A 19,248-nucleotide genomic window follows, 5' to 3' on the forward strand; every position below is an offset into this window, starting at 1 on the left:
CATGCCGAGCCTTCGATGTAGTCGGCATCTGTCACTACGATCCGGAAAAATGGTGTTGAGGAGAATACTTAAAGCCCGTCGTTCGCGCGGTCGGTCGGGGGAAGTGAGGCAAGACTCTGTACCTTCGACATCCATCTCCTCAATCCACAAGTTCAACACAAGAGACGCACCCTCGTTTCCATACCCCCAGTATTCACACCTACTTAGCCACCTTTAGCCACCCTCTGTTCAACCCCGTGGCCTATTCTTCAACATGTCTGTCACCACCAACACCGCCAACAACCCCCACCTCACCCGGTCCTACGTCCTCAAGGATGTTATTGAGGCACAGGACGTGTACGACTCTTGGGCCCCAACCTATGACTCTGACCTGCGTGACCCGTCCCAGAACTACGTCGGCCCAGCGGCCGTCGCAAGCCTGGTGGCCAAGGCGCTGGGGACCCCAACCATCAGCCCCGAGCTACGGATCCTGGACGCCGGGTGCGGGACGGGCCTGGCGGGCGTCGAGCTCGCGCGGCTCGGGGCCAAGCACATCGACGGTCGGGACCTGAGCCCGGGGATGCTCGCCGTGGCCCGGCAGTCCGGGGCGTACGAGGGCCTGCAGACCACGGACCTCAACAAGCCGCTTGACGTCGCAGACGGCGCGTACGACGTCGTCGTGTGCGTCGGCACCTTCACCCACACGCACGTGGGCGCCGCGGCGCTGCGTGAGCTCGTCCGGGTCACCAAGCGCGACGGTGTCGTCGTCGCCACCGTGCTCGACGACATCTGGGAGAGCCAGGGCTTCAAGGCCGAGGTGGCCGGGCTCGAGGCCGGCGGCAAGGCCAAGGTGCTGAGCTCCGAGTCCGGGGACTACAGGAAGGGTTGCGGGGTGACGGCAACCTTTGTCGTTCTCAGGGTCCTATGAGTGCCTGACTTGGATTCACCATGAGCGTGAAGCGTGACAGTGATTGCGTGTGACCTGGATGATGATCATGACGATGACGACGACGGTGACGATGATGATGATGATCACGTGAAGAAAAAGCGAAAAAGTGCCATCGTGAGCTGCAAGTCGAGAAACACTGTGATATAACAAAAGACAACATGGAATGATCGGGATGCCTTCTTCTTCCGGAGTCCACTTACTGGAGCCCAAGCAAACACCGGAGCGCCGGCCAAAAACAAATAAAAGTCAACTGCCGCACGCCTGTCATCGTCCATCAGACAGAGCCGTGTACATGCAGAGCGTCTCTCTTGTCGTATCGCTCTCCTCGCCGCCTTTTTGCGCCATGATAATGCAAATGAAGTGTCCTTGTCTATGATGAAGTTGTAGAGCGGGGTTTCTGGGGGCTGGAGAACTTACCAACGATGCATCCTCCGCACTTTTCTAGTTTCGTGGAGTCATTCATGTAATTTCAACCATTCATGGTCTCGTGCCACTTTCCCCACCGCCAACTGGCACCTCTTTGGGGCTGCCACCAATGTCACACCATCAGCAGGTGCAAGGGCTGCGAGTATCCCCATGTGCATCCATCAAGCCTCGGGTGCTTAGGAATATTCGCCAAGCTTGCTGAACGCATGACATTCAGATACTGATGGAGACTTGAAACTTAGAATGGGGTTGGGAGTGAGTGTATCGGATTACTTACTGTACTTGTCTATCTATAGGCAGTGACGACTTACGACATGCCTTTGAAGTCCCATTGGACTCGGTGGCACCGACCAACAATACTAGTCCTAAGACTTGCCCAAAGAATAACAGGCCTGTACAGTACGTTGTTCTTTTCAAGATCTCCATCCGGGCAGTGGGCCACAACAAGTAGTCTCATCAACCCAACTGCCTCAGGGACGGATTCACACTAAAAAGCTTCTGAGAGAATATTGAAAGCCTCCACCCCCCACCAACTCAGAAGTCTGGCATTTACTATCATAAAATAAAGATTCTAGACGGTCAACATGTGTCCATCTGCCATGAGACATGAGGGATGTCTCGGTCTGTAAGCCTGTGACACACCGAGCAAAACTCGGCGCTCATCAAATCACTGCAATATCGTGATTTACTTAATTGTGAGACGGCAGCCTCTCACAACGACCCATTCCTTGGACTGGCGGTGCCACAACAAGTATTAGAAGGACTGGTAGACGGCCTTGGGTCTATTCCAGGATCTCTGGAAATAGCTGATGGGGACTGTAAGCCTCCCATGGGAAAACCTTGCAAACGCAGCAGGAATGCCGATTGTGCCTTATAGCACCTTATATTCCCACTTCAAACACATGTATGGTCTCTACCTAGGTAAGTAGGGGCGTGTCCTTTCTGCTGGTGTTTCGTCCGGCCTTGATAGTCAGTTCTTAGTCAGGCACGCGAATTGGCAGCAACAGAAGTTCTACCCTTACCAGTAACCCGGTATGAGGCCTTCTTTAGTGATGAAAAATGAGAGCGTTGAGTACCTACTAAGTACCTAGGTTATCAAGGCGTCGCATTAGGCATGGGATCGGTCTTGAGCGTTTAACACTGTATGAAGGCGCCGCAAACGTTTTATTTGTAGATGGATTAGAAACGAAACCACAACCACCCAGGAATGGGATCAGGTAGGGTCAACACCATAATATTTGTAAGTGGCCTGGCAGCCGTGCTGGCATGATTGCCAATCCAGGGGTTGGCTGGTTTGAGCACCGTGAACTTTGTATTCATGATGAGAGGGTCCACGGCCATCACGACGTCTTGCAGATGGGTTCTTGGATTGATAAGAGACCTGAGAGTCGGGACTCAAAACAAGCAAAGAGAGCAATTCCTTGTCAGTGTTAGTGTCGCGGTAGGACTGGCATTAGGCAAGCTATCACCACTGAGACTGCCTCGTCCGTCATATACCGGTAGGTGCAGAATGATTCTCATCTCGGTGCTGTACTCTATGGTGCGTACAACTGTAATCCTGTGTCCAATTCAGTCGGAGGCCTTGTGCACCGAGTCTGAGCTCCCAATCCCTGCAAGCACCGATGCTGATCGGCGGATTTACCGGGAACGAGTGGGGATGCCCTGGAGCTCGTACCCTTGCTGCATCCTCCAGGCCCAATGAGACACTGAGAATTACCAACGGGAAGCTTATTTAGCAGCTGCATTGTGCTTGAAGCGCTCTGAACGGGCGAACACAGCACCTACCTAGGTACTAGCTACCCTGGTAGCCACCTAGATGGAATGGCGACCAGCCAGCCAGCTCAGACCAGAGCTTGATAAGCAAACGTGGGCCGAGGCGAGGGTGGTGTCCGATCATACGACGGCCCTGATCGTGCCATTTCCATTACCCTTCACCCAGCAGCAGCCAGTAGTTCAACAGCAAGGTCGGCAGACGTGCAGGGAGTTATACATATATCGGCATACTCCTGGAGGGCAGCCGCATTCTAATATCATCCCCGGATCGCCAACATGCCTTCTTTTTTGACCGTTTTCCTGGGTCTTGCCACACTGCTATTCGGCATCTTTGTGTCCAAATCACCGTTCATGATGTCTGCAGAACCGGTTTCTGGATCCAGACCATGGGCCGACCAGCCCATGAAGCTCGTGGCAACTCCACAGTACGAGACCAAGAAGGCATGCAATGCACGTTCGCCCCGTCGCACCGGGACAAGACAGCTAACATCAAGTGTCTCGTACCACAGACAGACCTCTTTAGCACAGGCGCAACACATATGGCACTGCTGCACAACTCGATCTTCAGAGGTTACAACAGCATCTACTTGCAAGCTCCACATGTCCAGGATGCGGACAAGGCCGACTTTATCGGTTACGCCTTGACTTGGTTTAAGTTTGTCAAGTCGCACCACGATGATGAGGAGGAGTTTCTGTTCACCAAGATCGAGGAGCTGCTCGACGACAAGACCGTCTTCGCAGAGACACACAAGGAGCACGGTGCGTTGGGGAGCATGTGCCTGGCCCCAGACGAATGCTGACAATGACCCCCTGCAGAGTCTTTCCTCCCCGGGCTCGCCGAGTTCAACAAGTACCTCCTCTCCGTCCAGCCCGAGCCCAAGACCTTGGACGCGACCGAGCTCGTGCGCATCATGGACGGCTTCGCGGCCAACTTCGAGAACCACTTCCACTCCGAGATCAAGACGATCGCGAATCTGGCCGAGCACTCCAACGCGCCCGCGCCCGACACGCCCCGCGCCACCGAAGCCTCCGCGACCTTCAAGAGCTGGGGTAAGAACACGGTCACCAAGGCAGGCACGACGGACGTGGTGCCCTTCTTCCTGCTGAACCTGGACCGTTCCACCCAGTTCGAGGAGGGCCAGTGGGCTAACTGGCCGCCGATCCCCGCGCCTATCAAGTGGGGGTTGATCAACGTCGGTGGTTGGTTCTACGGCGGCTACTGGAAATTCTCCAGCTGCGACGCCTCGGGCGCGAGGAGGGAGCTGTATGCCCTGCAGGGCGACAAGGCCAAGTCGTAGGTGCCCACTGGCCTGATCACGCTGTTTTGGACGGGTTTGTGGTTTTATGCTTTATATTGTCCAGTCTGAATGCGTTCTTGGGGCCAAGATTTCCAGGTTCCAAGGTCCAAGGTCACAAGGGTTGTTATTATATCATTTGGCAGTCCACGGCAGCTGCGTGTTTAGCAGCGCCTAGCATTCTTTAGGGTCGGCAAGAGCGAGAAGAGAGGTTACGTGCCGGTTTACAGGTCGAGCAGCAGAAATCGATCATCCAATCTTGATTGTTCCAGTCGTCGGCGACAAGATTGCATCTGCGGCTGAATGCTCTGTGGCAAGAACTGGGCCTTGTTGAACGTGGCTTCGGCAAGGGCAACACTGGTGCTGGGCTCCACAGACAGGAATGTCGCGACCCATTGCCACTGTCTTGCTCCTGCCCACCTGGGCCAGCTGACCAGGCAGCCAGGAGCAGTCTTTGCTGCCGTTGCACCACCCTGACTTCTACAAATCGTCCAAGTTGAAACCACCAGGAGGGGCTGTGTTTCTGCATCCTAACTGCAATCTCCCACCATTGACAAAGTCGCCACGCTGCCCGCTCCCGCTTCTGGCTCTTTTGTCTTGGTACATTATTAGAGTCCATACCGCCCTTCGCACGCGTGACCAAGGGAAGGGGCACGGCCTGCTGTCTTTGTCCCAACCGACCAGATCTCGCCGCATCTCAACTCTGCTCCCGCCTGTCTTGCTGGATGGCACAAGCCACACGTCCCACCCTCTGAAGAGCAACCTTCCCTTTGGCAGATTTTGAAAATTCGTCAGGGTCAATATGGATATGTCAGGGATGGACATGGGGACCATGTCGGGGATGTCAATAGAGTCAACAGCCACGACATTGGCTACATCAACAAGCACAACGGCTATGTCCATGCCATCGACAGCAGCGAGTACGGCAAGCAGCACGGCCACTACCGCGGCTGCAGCAATGGGCATGAGTATGAGTAGTGTTGTTGGCAGCGCCGGAAGAGTTTGTGAAATACAGGTATGTGCCCCGACCCTCGGTCTCGAGAGACAGCCGCACATTCCAACTGCTTCGAGGAGGCCCAACACGAGTGTTGTTGAGCAAATCGCTGACAGTCTGACCCCTTTTCTTCACAGATGCTGTGGAACTGGCACACGATCGGCGCATGCTTCATCACACCGCAATGGCAAATCGCCACAGAAGGGGCCATGGTGGGCACGTGTTTCGGCGTCATCTTCCTCGTGATGGCCCTGGAAGGGCTCCGGCGCAGCGCAAAGCAATTCGACCGCTACCTGATACAGCAGCATCGAGAGGCGGCCCAGGTGCGCTATCACCAGGTCTCGCCCACGGCGCCAGCGGACACGAGCAACCCCGTGCTGCCGAACCCCGTCACGGCCCCAGCTCCCGCCGAGTGCTGCACGGGATCTAGGAAGTCGAGCTCCACGGCAGTGGTACCTGAGTATACGGGGCTGGCTCATGGTGGTGACGCTGCCCTTCCAAGCGTCAAGGAGAAGTCGGGCTTGCCTGGTCACGCTACTCGGAGTCACGCTGATGCTGCTCCTGCCGCGGCTAGGGGGATGATTGTTGGCACAGGTGGAGAGTCTGGGTGTTCGGCGCCGTTTCGCCCCAATGTGTGGCAGCAGATGATTAGGGCGCTGTTTCACGCGGCACAATTCACCGTTGCGTACTTTGTCATGATGTAAGTAACTCGCCCACCCTGCACCGATGCCCATGACAGGCCCGCGGCCGTTGTTTGATGGACACATGTGTTGATGAGAGCTTGACGCGTATCAAGGCTCGCGATGAATTACAACGGATACATCATAATCTCTATTGTGGTGGGCGCATATTTCGGCGCTTTCGTCTTCAGTTGGGAAACGCTTTGGGAGGGGCCAAGGTCCAACACAAGCGTGTCGGGGGATCCGACCATCTGTTGCTCATGAGGCGGTCTGGACAACTGAATTCGCAGGTATGGGCCAAGACCTCATGAGAGAGACAGAGACGGACATGGCGTTGACTGTTGGTTGAGCGAGAGCTGAAATGTACCCAGTCTGGATGTGGCGCACTGCTGCCCGCTGTGTGCAGTACGCGATATTGGACTCCAGCACTCGATGGCTGCTTCTTGATCTGTCTGGGTCTGCGCCCTTGATCCTTGGGCCTTGGCGGCTGCAAACACGTTGCTCTCCTTCAAATTAGCACGTGGACCATATGAACATGCATTCGAAATGACCCAAGTCGTCTCGGTGCTGTATACTTAGGAGGTACCTAGGTAGTATTTTGTCAAGGAGTTGACTTTGAGCAGGCAGGAAGAGGCAGAATGGTCGTCGACTGAGCGTCCACGATAACTGCTGAGTAATCACAGCGAATTGAGTGCACAAGCACGAGTAAAGATGGCAGCCCTTCTCCTGAACAACCGTCTGTGCAACTCACCGTGATCCTCAGCTCCACTGCCGCATCGAGACAGCTAATTTCCCACTACCATTCCATAGCGCAGAGCAAAGCAACTACATAGTACCTGATCGAAGCAGGTACTCGCATTCATCCTTGCGAACTCAGTGGCGACGGCTTTGGTTGCGCCATCGGTGCCGTTGGGCATATCTTGGCACGGCCCGGCTTACCAAGACCGCTTGCGCCTCGGCGCTTACCCCGTCCACTTCTCAGAGTAGACACAGGGAAGACCATCTCATCTAGATTCCTGCCAGCATCACACGACCTAGTGACCTTCTCAGTCCTGGCCAATGGAGACCATTCGACGAATCATGACCAACAAGCCGTTGGCACGTAGCTCAGACGGATGCTGGACATGTCGTCTCCGCCGAAAGAAATGTGACGAGGGCAGGCCTCGCTGCGCAGCTTGTGCGACCCTCGAGATATCGTGCCTCTACAGCGATGAGAAGCCCGAGTGGATGGATGGTGGTGAACAGCAGGCAAAGAAGGCCGAGGAGGTGAAAGCAGAGGTGAAGAAGAAGGCGGCCTGGAGGAGGGAACGGAAGTACCTGACCGGCATAGAACCCGGTATCGAGGAATTGAGCATGGCCGATGCTATTTCGGACCTGACCTTCACCAACCACCAAGATGAGAGCAGCAGAGCAGCTCCCACGAGGGCAGACAAGGGGGCGTCATCGGAAAGCAGCCCTTGGGACTCGCCGCAAAACTCCACGCCAGATGGAACAAGTGACAACACGACTCCATCCTCAACCTCCGAGCCGGGCGCTCATCTCGCCGCGGACGGTCCGTATGTCCAGGGACAACATTTTCCGGCACATGAGACACCACCAGCAGCCTCAGCTCCTTCAGTAGGCTTCAACAATCTCAATGAGCATGAACTCCTAAATCTCACCAATTACCTCGATTACGTTTTCCCTTTCCTCTTTCCCTTCTACAGGCCGCCACTGCTACCTTCTGGCCGTGGCTGGTTATTTATATTGCTCATACGCAAGACGACCCTGCTCCACTCGGCGCTGTCACTGTCGACATACTTTTCTGCAGTCGTCACCGAAAAGCTGATCTCCGGCCACGGGTCTTGCCGCGAGCACCTCCGCTGCGAGCTGGAGAAACAACACGAGCTGACTCTGAGGGAGCTGCAGAACGACGTCGCGGTGGTAAACCAGAAAGGCGTTGGTTCAGACCTGGTCGAAAGTGCTCGGATTATGGAGAGTATCGTCCAGCTGGTGGTCTTCGAGGTCGCCGTGACCCGGAGAGTCTCTAGTGCTGAGAGCTGGATGGTGCATCTCGACGGGGCCTTTGTCATGTTTGAACAAATTATGGAGGCTCATGGCTCGACTGGCGAAGGGGATGCGAAGCACTACTGCTGGCACGCAATAACGGCGCAGCTGGGGGCTGGCTCACCGATGCCCACACTGGGATTCACGCCCTCCGGAGACCCGTTTCCTTCTAATTCTGACCAGTCGGCAATGCGCTTCTTCACGACGCTCTTGCTATTTGCGGATGTCGTGTCCGCCACGGCACTGGAGACGTCCCCAAGGCTGTTCAGCTTCCATGCCATCTTACTCGACTCCATCTCGGGAGACTTCGGCGGAGTCGCCATCAACGGACCACAGCTCGACCTCGAGAGTGTTGTCGGCGTCAAAAATGATGCTATTATCCTACTCGCGCAGGTGGCAGACCTGCACGCCTGGAAGAAGGAGATGACAAATGCAGGGTCATTGTCGGTGGTCCAGCTGGTCACACGCGCATCGCAGATTGAAACACTCCTCCGGGGCCTGATTGAGTGCCTGGAGCAGGAGAGACAGAACGCTTGTAACATCAACAACAATCAGCCCACGATGGACATGATCGACTTTATCTCGCAGCACAACGTCGGCTCGTCCCTCGCCAAGGGCTCAAGCACCGTCTGGACCAGCTTGGTCTGGGCGCACGCCACACTCACATACTTATCCACCGTCGTGTCTGGGTGGCAGCCGTCATGCCCTGAAATCAGAGCAAGCGTCGCTGCCACGATCGCCCTGCTCGCCGATGCGCCCGCGCCCGCCTCGGTCCGGTCTGTCGTGTGGCCCTTCTGCGTAACCGGGTGTCTCGCTCTGCCTGAGGAGGAGGGTTTCTTTCGCGGCACGGTGGAGGCGCTAGGAACGCTGTCGAGCTTTGGAACGATCGCGGCGGCGCTTCGAGTTATGGAAGGCGTATGGGCGCGGAGGGGCCAGCTTGGGCCGGAGTGGACTATGGCTGACGGGCTGAGAGAGGTCGGAACGGCCGTTTTGCTCTTCTAGGTGGCCGCCAGTCCTACGCCACGGTGCCTTTCTTGTTGAGGATTCTCAAACAGAACAAGGAAAATCGGTGTCCAGAACAGGGGTGCCTCTGGGTCTATGTAGCGCAGGACAGACCCGGCAGTCCCTGCCGGCATGATGCGATGAACCCCTTGACGGGCTAGAGTCGCTTCCACATTCAACCTGACCCGAGTGCGACTCTGCACTTGTCACATGGCCGGCAGGAGGGAACCCTGCTTCTCTAGCCGTCCCTGCTGACCATCGCTGCCGTTGTATCTGGACTCTCGCATTGGTATGGTTTGCCTTGCCAGTTCTTGCAACTGAATCGGCTTGAAGCTAGAGTCGAAAGACACGGTTCAAGTGACCGGAGGGCGGTAAGTATGCCGGAGATGACCAGGGACATTGTCTAACGGCGGCATAAGATCTCGCCTGAAACCTGATACACCATGGAGAGTTGTCCACGGGCCCGAATGCCAGGACTACACCAGCCGTGTTGATAATGTGGCTCAGCGTGTGCTTGGCCGCAAAAGCTTAATTCAACAACATACTGCATCTCCGGCGCCGTCGATATAATTTTTTTTTTTTTTTTTTGGAAACCACCGCCCCAGTATTCATGCCAAAATGGCCCCCTTTAGGAGGTTGGAGGCCTTATTCTGTGGCTGAACGTTTTTCCAGATGTGACCTTCATGCGCCGTTCATCTAAATGGTGGCCTCACAATGGCTGGGGTCACCGACCCCCTGAGAACTTCCGGGCCTCGATCCTCCGCAACGGAGACTGCGACGACAAATGTCCGTTGGCAAGCCTCTGCTTCTCCTTATTTTCGTTTTGTTTTAAAGGAGTAGCTGTTCTTGGAATCAAATAGGTAAACATTGTTTGACCTCCAGGCCTCGAGCATTGTAAATCCACCCGCAGCCACATAGGAGAGTCACGACAACCATCAAGATGGCTTCACTATCACGTTTCATCGCAGGAGCGGCTGCCTTAGCAGCGACCACTCAAGCGGCTTCCCTCCAGCAGGTCACCGACTTTGGCCCAAACGCATCCGGGACTAAGATGTATCTGTACGCGCCAGATTCACTCAGTTCCGCGGGAAACAAGACCAACGCCCCAGTCGTCGTGGCCATTCACTATTGCACAGGCACGGCAGAGGCCTACTATTCTTCCACACCCTACCCGGCTTTGGCAGAGCAGTATGGTTTCTACGTGATCTACCCAGAATCACCCTACGATGGGACTTGCTGGGATGTCTCCTCGCAGGATGCACTCACCCACGACGGCGGCGCGGACTCGACCTCGATCGCGGAGATGGTGTCGTATACCCTCAGCACCTACGGCGCGGACGCCTCGCGGGTGTTCGTGACCGGGAGTAGCTCGGGCGCGATGATGACGAACGTCTTGGCGGCGACCTATCCAGACGTCTTCAAGGCCGCCACTGTGTACTCGGGCGTACCTGCAGGTTGCTTCTATACGGGGACGGTGGACGGCTGGAACGACACGTGCTCCTCGGGCGAGAGCATCCACACCCAGAAGGAGTGGGCAGATACTGCGCTAGCAATGGACCCCGGATACACTGGCCCGAGGCCGAAGATGATGATCTTCCACGGAACTGCAGACACGGCACTGTTGCCCCAGGTAAGGGAGAACACGTGAACAGACGTGTGCCTCACCGTCCCGTTGAGCGGAAGCTAACCAGGTCCATCCAGAACTTCAACGAGACAATCAAGCAATGGACTGGCGTCTTTGGGTACTCTGACGTTCCGGAGCAGACGCTGGAGCAGACGCCCTCCGCCGCTTACACCAAATATATATATGGTGACAATGTCGTTGGCATATATGGTACCGGGATCGGGCACACTGTTCCAGTGATGGGTGACCAGGACATGGCTTGGTTCGGAATTTCTGACACTACGACAGCTGCTCAGAGGAAGTTTCGGGCGTTCTGATCGGCTGAAGGTAGCAGGGAGCATTGTTTCTGATAAGTATATGTTGAATCCGGCCTGTAGATAACATAGATACCACTGTAAATAAAAAACCCTTGGCCTAGGGCTTAGTCTCTTCCCCGACGCAAGGGCGCGGGGCCCATCAAGACATGGTGTGATTCCGTCCGTATTGGGCTGGGGCGGCAGGGTGGCCGGTGGGCACTGGGCAGCCCTTCAAAGCGGAGCCCTCCCCCCCATTACGGGACACGAGTTTAAGACATGTGAGAGTTGCGCTGCAAACTTCTTCTGCCCATTCAGCCATTCCACAACACGACAGTGCGCACCACGCTCGGATTTGCCACGGCATGCTATTTTTATTGCCGCAACCGACCCAAACCCTCTGGTTTGACTTACATTGCAGTGTCTCGGGAAAGGCCCGGAGGGTCAGGCTGCCTAATAAGAGGGGTGTCGGGGAGGAGTGTCCGCAGTGCCCTTCCCAATCTCGGCGGCCAAAGACAGGCCGATGTCCGCGAGCTGGCTGAATGGAAGAGGAAGGCTCTTTCTTGTCTTTGTTGTCTTGGCAGGATCGCACTCACGCACTCACCCACTCAACTCACGCAACAGCCAGGCCAAGCTCCTCATCAGGCACAAATCTCGAGTAAAAACAATAAAAGCCACAGCGGCGGTCCGGCTCCACGCCCTGCAGGCTTGTGGCGTCCTCTGGGGCATCCTCCAAGGGCCGGGCGTCTAGCCTCCAGCGAGGAGGATTCTCTTTATCATCTCACGGCAAGATCCTCCCAGTCAATGGCCGTATTGGGCGCTGGCTCTAAAGATCCTTGCCTCTTTTGGGTGGCCAAATTCGACCATCACGAGCACCAGCTGGCGTGAAGCTTTGGGAAGATAATTACAAGAGAAGCTTGGCAAGGATTAGGGTGATTCTTGTTCGTGCGCGAGTGCTGCGGCCTGGTCACACAGGCCCGCTGTCAATCTCGTTAATCTCGGGCCTTATCCTCGTGGGGTGAGCACCTCACGGCTTCCCGGGGACACCCCGAGACAAACGGCCTAGCGCCAGGGGCAGAGAAGACTCTTTTTAGGCTAGTGGAATCCTCCACTGTGACATCAACTCTAATCGACCCGAGCAGTCACTCAAGAATTGTCAAATCATGGCAACGAGCCGTGCCAGCGACCTACCCACATTAAGATAAGCCCACCCCCCTCGGGCCCTGCTGCCCTGGCACAGCATCCAGTCTGTGGGCTCACTTATAACCCACGCGCTGGGGGGCAACGCGTTGATCTGTCATGGAGCCCGGTTCCGAGGCCGCGGGACCAAAGGGGGAGGTGGCTTATTCACGTATAGAGTAGACCTGGTAGAGTAGCGCGTACGGGCAAACGGGGTGCATACGACAATCTACACGGTTGAGCGCCCCTTTTTCTCGGCTATGTCGGCGTGTGCTCCCTCCTCCAGCTCCCCATCCGCTCGCTGGCTTTTCCCCATTTTCCCGGGGTCAGGAGGAAAAGCCAGACCACGCCAGACGATCTCTGGCGGGCCCTGGCTGCCACTCCACAAACACGAATCAACAGCGAGTCGGCCAATGCCGATTCGATGAGCAACCGTTTCGTATCTGCACAAGGCCAGCTGAACCCTGCCAGCCTGCCAGGCACAGCGTTCACCACCCCTGACTCGCAGAGAGGGAAAAAGAAGCTACTGTGGGCTAAATTTGGGTACTCACTACACTACTGTGGTATACGGCATCCATGGACCCGCTTGACAGGCCATGCGTCTTTGTTGATCCTCTGCCAGTGTTGCTGTGTAATTACTCTGATATAAGGTTAACCTGCATCCGCGTCACCGGGACGAGGCCTGTTCGATTCCTTTGTTCTCATCGCCAGACTCTTGTCCAACGACACGCCCACGATCGTTTATTCAGCTTCCAACTAAATTCGTCACTCGCTCACGAATCCGTTTAATTCTTTCTTCTCCGGAACAGGATAATAACCAGCAAACTAATTTTCAAAATGGTCTCCTCCCTGGCTCTCCTTGCTCTCGCCTCCGGCGCCCTGGCCCTCAAGGTCACCTCGCCCGACTCCAACACCATCTGGAGCACCGGTGAGAAGCAGACCATCGAGTGGGAGTCCGTCTCCAGCGACGAGTCTAGCTTCAACATCTACCTGTCCAACAAGGCCACCTACCCTCCCACCGACGTCCTGCTTGCCTCCGACGTCCAGACCAGCGCCGGCTCCATCGATGTCGACGGCAGCAAGCTCTCCACCGGTGACAGCTACACCATCAACCTGACCAACGGCACCAAGACCGAGCAGCTCTACGCCCAGTCGGTAAGCTGAAACCTCGCACACCGGGCCTCGCACCAGAATACAACTTGCTGACACACCTGCGTCCGTCCAGAACCAGTTCAACATCACCGAGGGTTCGTCTCCCTCCTCCGCGTCCTCGACGGCGCTCGCTTCCTCGACTGCCTCCTCGTCGAGCACCGCGGCTGACTCTACCGCAGCTTCGTCCACCGCGAGCGCCGCGAGCTCCAGCGCCTCGGCCACTGGCACTAGCAGCAGCTCCTCCGAGGAGGCGTCCTCCACTGCCTCGTCGTCCTCTGGCAGCTCCAGCGCCAGCGGGACCGCCACCGGCAGCAGCAGCTCCAGCAGCTCCACCTCGACCTCGGCTGCGACCTCCGGCGCTGGAAAGATTGTTGCCAGCTGGGTTGGTGTTGCCGCCCTCGCCGCCCTGGCTCTGTAAGAGCCTTCGAACTGCGCGGATGGGAAGAGGCGAGAGTGGAAGTTGCAAGTTAGGGAAGAAGATGGTCTCGGCTGTTGTTTTCCCCGGACCGCCGCCATCGTTATCACCAACACAATTATAGACGGGGGTTAATGTGTAATGAAATAGATACCATTCTGCATTGTCATTGAAGGCTGGTCTTGTTAAGAAACACCATGCAAAAACGAAAGGCCATGTGGGATCCCACATTGTGAGCACCGTTAGTTCGCAGTGTCGACAATATCTTATTTCTGCGAGGCCAATAACACACATCTTTGACCCCCATGCCGCTGCCTGCTCAGCATTGTTTTTTCCCCAGTGTGATGATTTTACTGCCCACTTTATTTTTGAAAAGACAACAACTGCAAGTTTAGTCGCGCCGGGCCGGTCATGCTTGCCCGTATGGTTTCCGGCATCTCGAAGATCGGGGTCGGGACAGCCTGCTTTCTAGAGGTAGTGTCCACGACAGTATATCTGTCGGCGTCAAGATTGCGGGGAATGAAGAGGGGCCGTCGCTCATGCCCAACACCCATCCAGATCTCAATCCCGTTTGAGGTCTTAGTGCCGGCTTCCTTGGTAAGTGGTTTCGTTTATAACCCCCTTACATATCAAACGTATGTGGCGGCCCCATACAGTGGTCAACGCTCATAGACCCATGGCGTGGCAAAGTGGTCGTTGGTTCCTCTTAGGTCTGGGCGGTACTCGACTTCCTCAGCTTATCCAGCAGTCGATCCAGGCTCTCCTGGTCTTCCTCCAGGCTGTCTTGGTGAACATTGGTTGGGAACCCGTCTTCGAGACAAGACTCCATCTCACCCTCATCATCCGCGTCCGACCAATGTGAGGGCAAGATGCAGTTATCAAAACAGATGTACCGCTGGGGGGAGATCCTGACGCGACAAGTGTCCCGGTGTTCGAGGCCATACGGTGTTTTGTCCCGATAAGAGATTTGGTCGAATCGGAAGTCCATCAGGTTGGGCAAGTCTGCGGCGATGCGGTCCAGGAAATGACTCCACTTGCCACCGTACGAGAAGTGTTCACCGTTGCTGTACTCGCCATCATCGGGCAGCCTGGTCCAATTCGTGGTCGGGACCTTCCACTGGGCCATGTTGTGCTCGTCGATACATATCCAGGAGGCAATCATGCAGTTGTGCATGATAAGCTTGCGTAGCGATTTGATGGACAGGATCCAGTCGATGTCGCCGTCGTGCGCAAGCGTGTAATGCCCCAGGGCCAGCGTCTCAAGCTTCGGGAACAAGATACCGCTGGGGTCGAAGTAGCCCGGGAAGGGGCCCCAATTGTCCGTCTTGTGGTAGAGGGATAATGCCTTGAGGTTCCCTGAGATCGGTCTCAGCCACTCGGAGCACAGGTGAGCAGGGAAGGTCTGCAGCTCGACGCGTGCGTAATCATGGTCCGGGCCGGCTTCATTGTACTCCTGGATAAGAGACAGGTGCAACTCATCGAGCTGGCCCATGACGTCGCGAAAGAGGTCGGAGGAGGTGAATCCGGGGATGGGGCAATTCTGAAGGTTGGTAATTGTCAACTTCTTTATTGTCCTGTTCCCCTCGTCTGCCGCCCTGTTTCTGATGGCTTGGAAGATAAGCTCCAGATTCTTCCTGCGACTCGACGCGTCCTCTGCCACTTCCTCCCACCGTCTGTTCTCACGCTCACCCAAGCACTCGGGGGTGAAGGCAATTTCAATGGAGCCAAGGTTGGGCAGCCTCGACAGCGCAGCAAGAGCCTCATGGAACTTATCGCCATTCCCCTCCGGCTCCCTTGTGCCAGCACCGAGGCCGTGATCCTTGATGTCTGAGTGCGTGTGGATGACGGCGTGACGAGGTATCCGCCGAATGTTTTCGTCCAGGCTGATACTGTTCCAGGTCTTGATGCGTTTTTTCGACGGGGAGAGGAAAACGACCTCAAAGAGAACCTTGGCGGCGTGCCTGTCTAGTTCCCTGCAGACCAGCCGTGTGTTTGACAGGTCTTTCTTGCCTTCGACTTGCTTAATGACATGCTCGACAACCTCCGGTGCGAGGCTCAGTAGCTTTCGGCCAGGGGCGTCGCTGCCAGCTAGACTGCCGTCTTGCGATGACATGATGTTGTCCTTAAGTATGCTCGGCGACTGCTGGAATTAGTGACAGGGCGTCAAACAGTGGACAAAGGAGGATTGCCCGAGTTTTATACGTCAACTGGTACGGCCGCTGGGAACCATGGAATTGGAACATACCAGCTTCTGCCTGGAACGACGGACCCCAAGTGCCTTGGCTCCCCGGGCGCTATTCCCATTCCTTGACGGCAGGGATGATTGGGCCAGCCGCATCAGCTGCCTAGACTAGCCCAGGCACGGCATGACATTAGAGGCGGGTCATTATTGGTGAACAGTCTCATGGTTCCCTGGCCTGTCAGCCTGTGTGCGTGGGGCGCGTCTGCTGAAGTCCAAGTTTCTTCTGCTGCTGCGCTCAACCAGCAGCTCTATCCTCCTTAATTAATGTCCGTTTCTGAGAAGCGCTCTTTACTTCATTCGCCGTATATTTCGCAGACCGCTCAAACCACTCACTGTTCCAAGCGGCTCATCCGTTTCCACAGAAAACCTAGAAGCTCTAGCTGTATCGAATCAGTTTGACATTGTGGGCCGTTAATAGTACCAATTGACTGGTTGTTGGCTTGAATGTGATCATCGCAAAAGTTTGGTACTGGCTTATGGCACGCATAGAATGCCAGCCTTGAAAATTTGGAATTCATCGTTGCATTTGATGTGTGGAATAGAGCAAATTCAATGTTGCCTTCATTAGGGTATGCATCGAGGAGGATTCGAAGGCACGACCTCGGAGCCCACCCTAACTAAGGTCGAAAGAAATCATCGCAGAAGAACCACCGTCGCAACCTTGGAAGCCCAATCTACCTAGACTTGAGGTAGTCCCATAGTCCTCCAACCTTGGAAGCCCCTTGATTTCAGCTTCGTCGGGGTTAGCAAGACTGGTTCCAGAGCAACGCCAGAAACACCATCAATAAAGCAAAGCCCATCGTGAAGTCCGCCCCACGCCTCCTTAAACCTTGTTCAATCGGCCTCGAACGATCTACTCATCACACACAGGATCAGCGCTGTGGCGGGGATCCGTCCAGGCATGGGCAACCCTTGCCTTCTTGAGAGGAGTCGGTCTGAGCATCTGCTCCGCATCGTCCCGCGCCTGACAGATCATGTCAATAACGTCAGATGCTGCCATCTTCCCGGGGTTGGCAGGAGGTTTATCGCCGTATTTCTCCTGGAAAAGGCGACTGTAGCATTTTATGCAAGCCTCGACGAGGCCAATCTCAATGGACTGGCCGGTTTCGCGAAGTCCATGGATCATACAAGCAAGCACGCGGTGGTCCAGGCCATCGACCTCTCGGAGTTTGGGGAAGAGGTCCTAAGTACAAGCGTTTAGTTTCCGTGTCTTTTGACGGCCGTAATAGATGAAGCAAAACTCACTAGAATCTCCCGTAGCTTTCCAGTGCAAGCTTGCGAGTCAGCATCTTTCTTAGAAGAGGTGCTCAGGTAGGGGGCGAGGGCGCTGGTAGGGCCGGGTGCGTGGCGCTTCTGGATGCATTGCATCATCGTAACACACTGGTGAAGGCCCGAAACATCCTGTTTTTCCACGAGCTGGTTCACCATGTTCTCCAACTTGAGGGCTAGATGGCGGGCTCGCTCTCCAATGACGAACGAGGAAGGTTCAGCCCCGCCGTCCTCGCCGTCCCGGGTCTGCATGCTGCTTTGGGGACCGCTGTTCGTCTTTCTACGGGTGTTCGCAACGTCGCCGCCGCCGGTATCAAAAGCGACCCTCTTCCTCTTATGTCCCGGGCTCTCACCCTCAGGCTCCACCACAGAGAGCTCGCGCAACATGTTATCGAGAAAACCTTTGAAAATAGGGTCCGAGGAAGGTACGGCGTGCTCCGGGTAGGCATCCTCGCTGCCATCGTCACCCACGGCACCAGGATCTTCGGCTGGTGACTGCCTGTTCGCGGCAGGACCGTCATCACCCCCTTCGTTCTTAGCAGGGGTTCCAGCTGGATCCGAGGCCGGACTCGCCGCGGGCCTGGATGGGGTGGCCGACTGGGACGCCACAGCAGGAATTGGGGCGGGCGGCATGGGAAAGACCTTGGCCTTGATCTTAAGTTCCGTAGCTTGCCTTCGCTTCATTGGTCCCGGGACAGCATCGTCGCGGAATGCCTTGAAAAAGAAGACCTCGTCGCTCGGAACCTTCCAGCCTTGGCAGAGCTTCGAGCCGGTGTCCGATGTAGTCAGTGCGTAGAGGTGCCAGGTCTTCACTTGTTTGGGCTGCACTTTTGCGACAACACGGAAGGCTTTCGGGTTGTGCGGGATGACTTCCAACTGGTCATCCTCGAGGTCGACGAGAGACTGGGCCTTCTTCGCCCGCTTCTGACCTCTGTTTGGTATTTTCGGTTGGGATTCGGCGCTGTCGTCTCCACCGTCCTGGAGCAGTGCAGGTAGCATGCCAACCCAGACACATTCCACCGCTGCCATCTGGTTGCCCTGCAACTCGAGTTCGTGGGGCACAAGCGTAGGGCATGTGTCGGCATCGCCTTGTTTTTTGGCTTTTGCGAGGTGCTGATGGATGAGAGTGCCCATACACACTCTCTTCGCGAAGATGGTAATGCCGCCAGTCAGGTTCCGGGGGACTTGGTGGTCGTAAGCCTGATTGTGAAAGTTGAAGGCATACTTGTCCTGACGATCGATGTCGGAGGACTCTGATGCAACTCGAGATTCAGACCCATCACTCATTTGGATGTCTGACAAGTCATCAGAGGAATCCTCTACCTTTTCCTCGGCAGTGGCAGCATCGGCTCCGACCGCTTCAGTCCCTAGCTGTGGCATTGCGACGGCTTGTTGAGGATTCTGAGGGGTTGGGATGTCGAATTGCGCAAGGTGTGCGCCGTTTTGCTGACCTTCGTGATGTGGAAGTGTGGTGGTGCCATTCGGCAAAGTGCTAGTCTTCAGCGAAGGGATCGGCATCGCGCCTGGCGCAATCAAGTTGAAGTTCCAAGGATTGTAAAGCAGAGGGTCACCAGCAGAGAGCTCCAACGGGGGTGCGCTTGCCCCAGCTCCTTGAGTAGGCATGGAGGGAACCGCTGGGGTATCAAGAGTTGGAGGATCACCAGTGTCCACACCGGTAGATGGAGGGTTTACCTGGGCCATAGTAAGGGAAAGCGTCTTGCGACTTTGTTGTGTGCCAGTTGGACGATGAGATCTATGCTTGCTGGAGACCACAACTTGAATTGAAGGGTTAGACGGTTCGAAGCAATGGAAACTGGTGGGAAGGGACAAACAAGCGAGGCTGACTGCCACGAGTAATAGCAAAAAGTCGACTTTGTGTGCCAGAATTGCACATTCCTGTCCTCTAAGTTGAACGAAAGGCAAGTTCCCC

The 19,248-nt window shown here is 55.8% G+C and overlaps 8 protein-coding genes across 8 annotated transcripts; 6 read left to right on the forward strand and 2 right to left on the reverse strand.

Moving 5' to 3' along the window:
- The first annotated feature begins 93 nt into the window (after nt 1-93).
- KVR01_006818 (uncharacterized protein) lies at nt 94-1,758 on the forward strand. The gene has a single exon (XM_044794806.1). The coding sequence runs from the start codon at nt 254-256 to the stop codon at nt 905-907; it is 654 nt and encodes a 217-aa protein (XP_044644249.1). The 5' UTR covers nt 94-253; the 3' UTR covers nt 908-1,758.
- Nucleotides 1,759-3,403: 1,645 nt separating this feature from the next.
- On the forward strand, nt 3,404-4,425 carry KVR01_006958 (uncharacterized protein; the record flags this gene model as incomplete). The annotated part of the gene is made up of 3 exons (XM_044792802.1): nt 3,404-3,568; nt 3,637-3,886; nt 3,944-4,425. The coding sequence occupies 3 exons, from the start codon at nt 3,404-3,406 to the stop codon at nt 4,423-4,425; spliced, it is 897 nt and encodes a 298-aa protein (XP_044644389.1).
- A 799-nt stretch (nt 4,426-5,224) lies between these two features.
- On the forward strand, nt 5,225-6,360 carry KVR01_006781 (uncharacterized protein; the record flags this gene model as incomplete). The annotated part of the gene is made up of 3 exons (XM_044791980.1): nt 5,225-5,437; nt 5,554-6,116; nt 6,213-6,360. The coding sequence occupies 3 exons, from the start codon at nt 5,225-5,227 to the stop codon at nt 6,358-6,360; spliced, it is 924 nt and encodes a 307-aa protein (XP_044644212.1).
- A 795-nt stretch (nt 6,361-7,155) lies between these two features.
- KVR01_006848 (uncharacterized protein) lies at nt 7,156-9,144 on the forward strand (the record flags this gene model as incomplete). Its single annotated transcript, XM_044781865.1, has 1 exon — nt 7,156-9,144. One exon carries the CDS (start codon nt 7,156-7,158, stop codon nt 9,142-9,144), a length of 1,989 nt encoding a protein of 662 aa, XP_044644279.1.
- A 940-nt stretch (nt 9,145-10,084) lies between these two features.
- KVR01_006567 (uncharacterized protein) lies at nt 10,085-11,085 on the forward strand (the record flags this gene model as incomplete). Its single annotated transcript, XM_044788909.1, has 2 exons — nt 10,085-10,774; nt 10,846-11,085. The coding sequence occupies 2 exons, from the start codon at nt 10,085-10,087 to the stop codon at nt 11,083-11,085; spliced, it is 930 nt and encodes a 309-aa protein (XP_044643998.1).
- A 1,427-nt stretch (nt 11,086-12,512) lies between these two features.
- Nucleotides 12,513-16,226, forward strand: KVR01_006591 (uncharacterized protein). Its single transcript, XM_044789492.1, has 3 exons — nt 12,513-13,395; nt 13,466-15,353; nt 15,424-16,226. The coding sequence occupies exons 1-2, from the start codon at nt 13,078-13,080 to the stop codon at nt 13,808-13,810; spliced, it is 663 nt and encodes a 220-aa protein (XP_044644022.1). The 5' UTR covers nt 12,513-13,077; the 3' UTR covers nt 13,811-15,353; nt 15,424-16,226.
- Nucleotides 14,514-15,920, reverse strand: KVR01_006867 (uncharacterized protein; the record flags this gene model as incomplete). Its single annotated transcript, XM_044792566.1, has 1 exon — nt 14,514-15,920. One exon carries the CDS (start codon nt 15,918-15,920, stop codon nt 14,514-14,516), a length of 1,407 nt encoding a protein of 468 aa, XP_044644298.1.
- A 12-nt stretch (nt 16,227-16,238) lies between the features above and the next one.
- Nucleotides 16,239-19,019, reverse strand: KVR01_006808 (uncharacterized protein; the record flags this gene model as incomplete). Its single annotated transcript, XM_044789068.1, has 2 exons — nt 16,239-17,232; nt 17,295-19,019. The coding sequence occupies 2 exons, from the start codon at nt 19,017-19,019 to the stop codon at nt 16,903-16,905; spliced, it is 2,055 nt and encodes a 684-aa protein (XP_044644239.1). The 3' UTR covers nt 16,239-16,902.
- Nucleotides 19,020-19,248: the final 229 nt, after the last annotated feature.

The sequence above is a fragment of the Diaporthe batatas genome (genome assembly GCF_019321695.1).
Source record: "Diaporthe batatas strain CRI 302-4 chromosome Unknown Contig00007, whole genome shotgun sequence".
NCBI lineage: Eukaryota > Fungi > Ascomycota > Sordariomycetes > Diaporthales > Diaporthaceae > Diaporthe > Diaporthe batatas.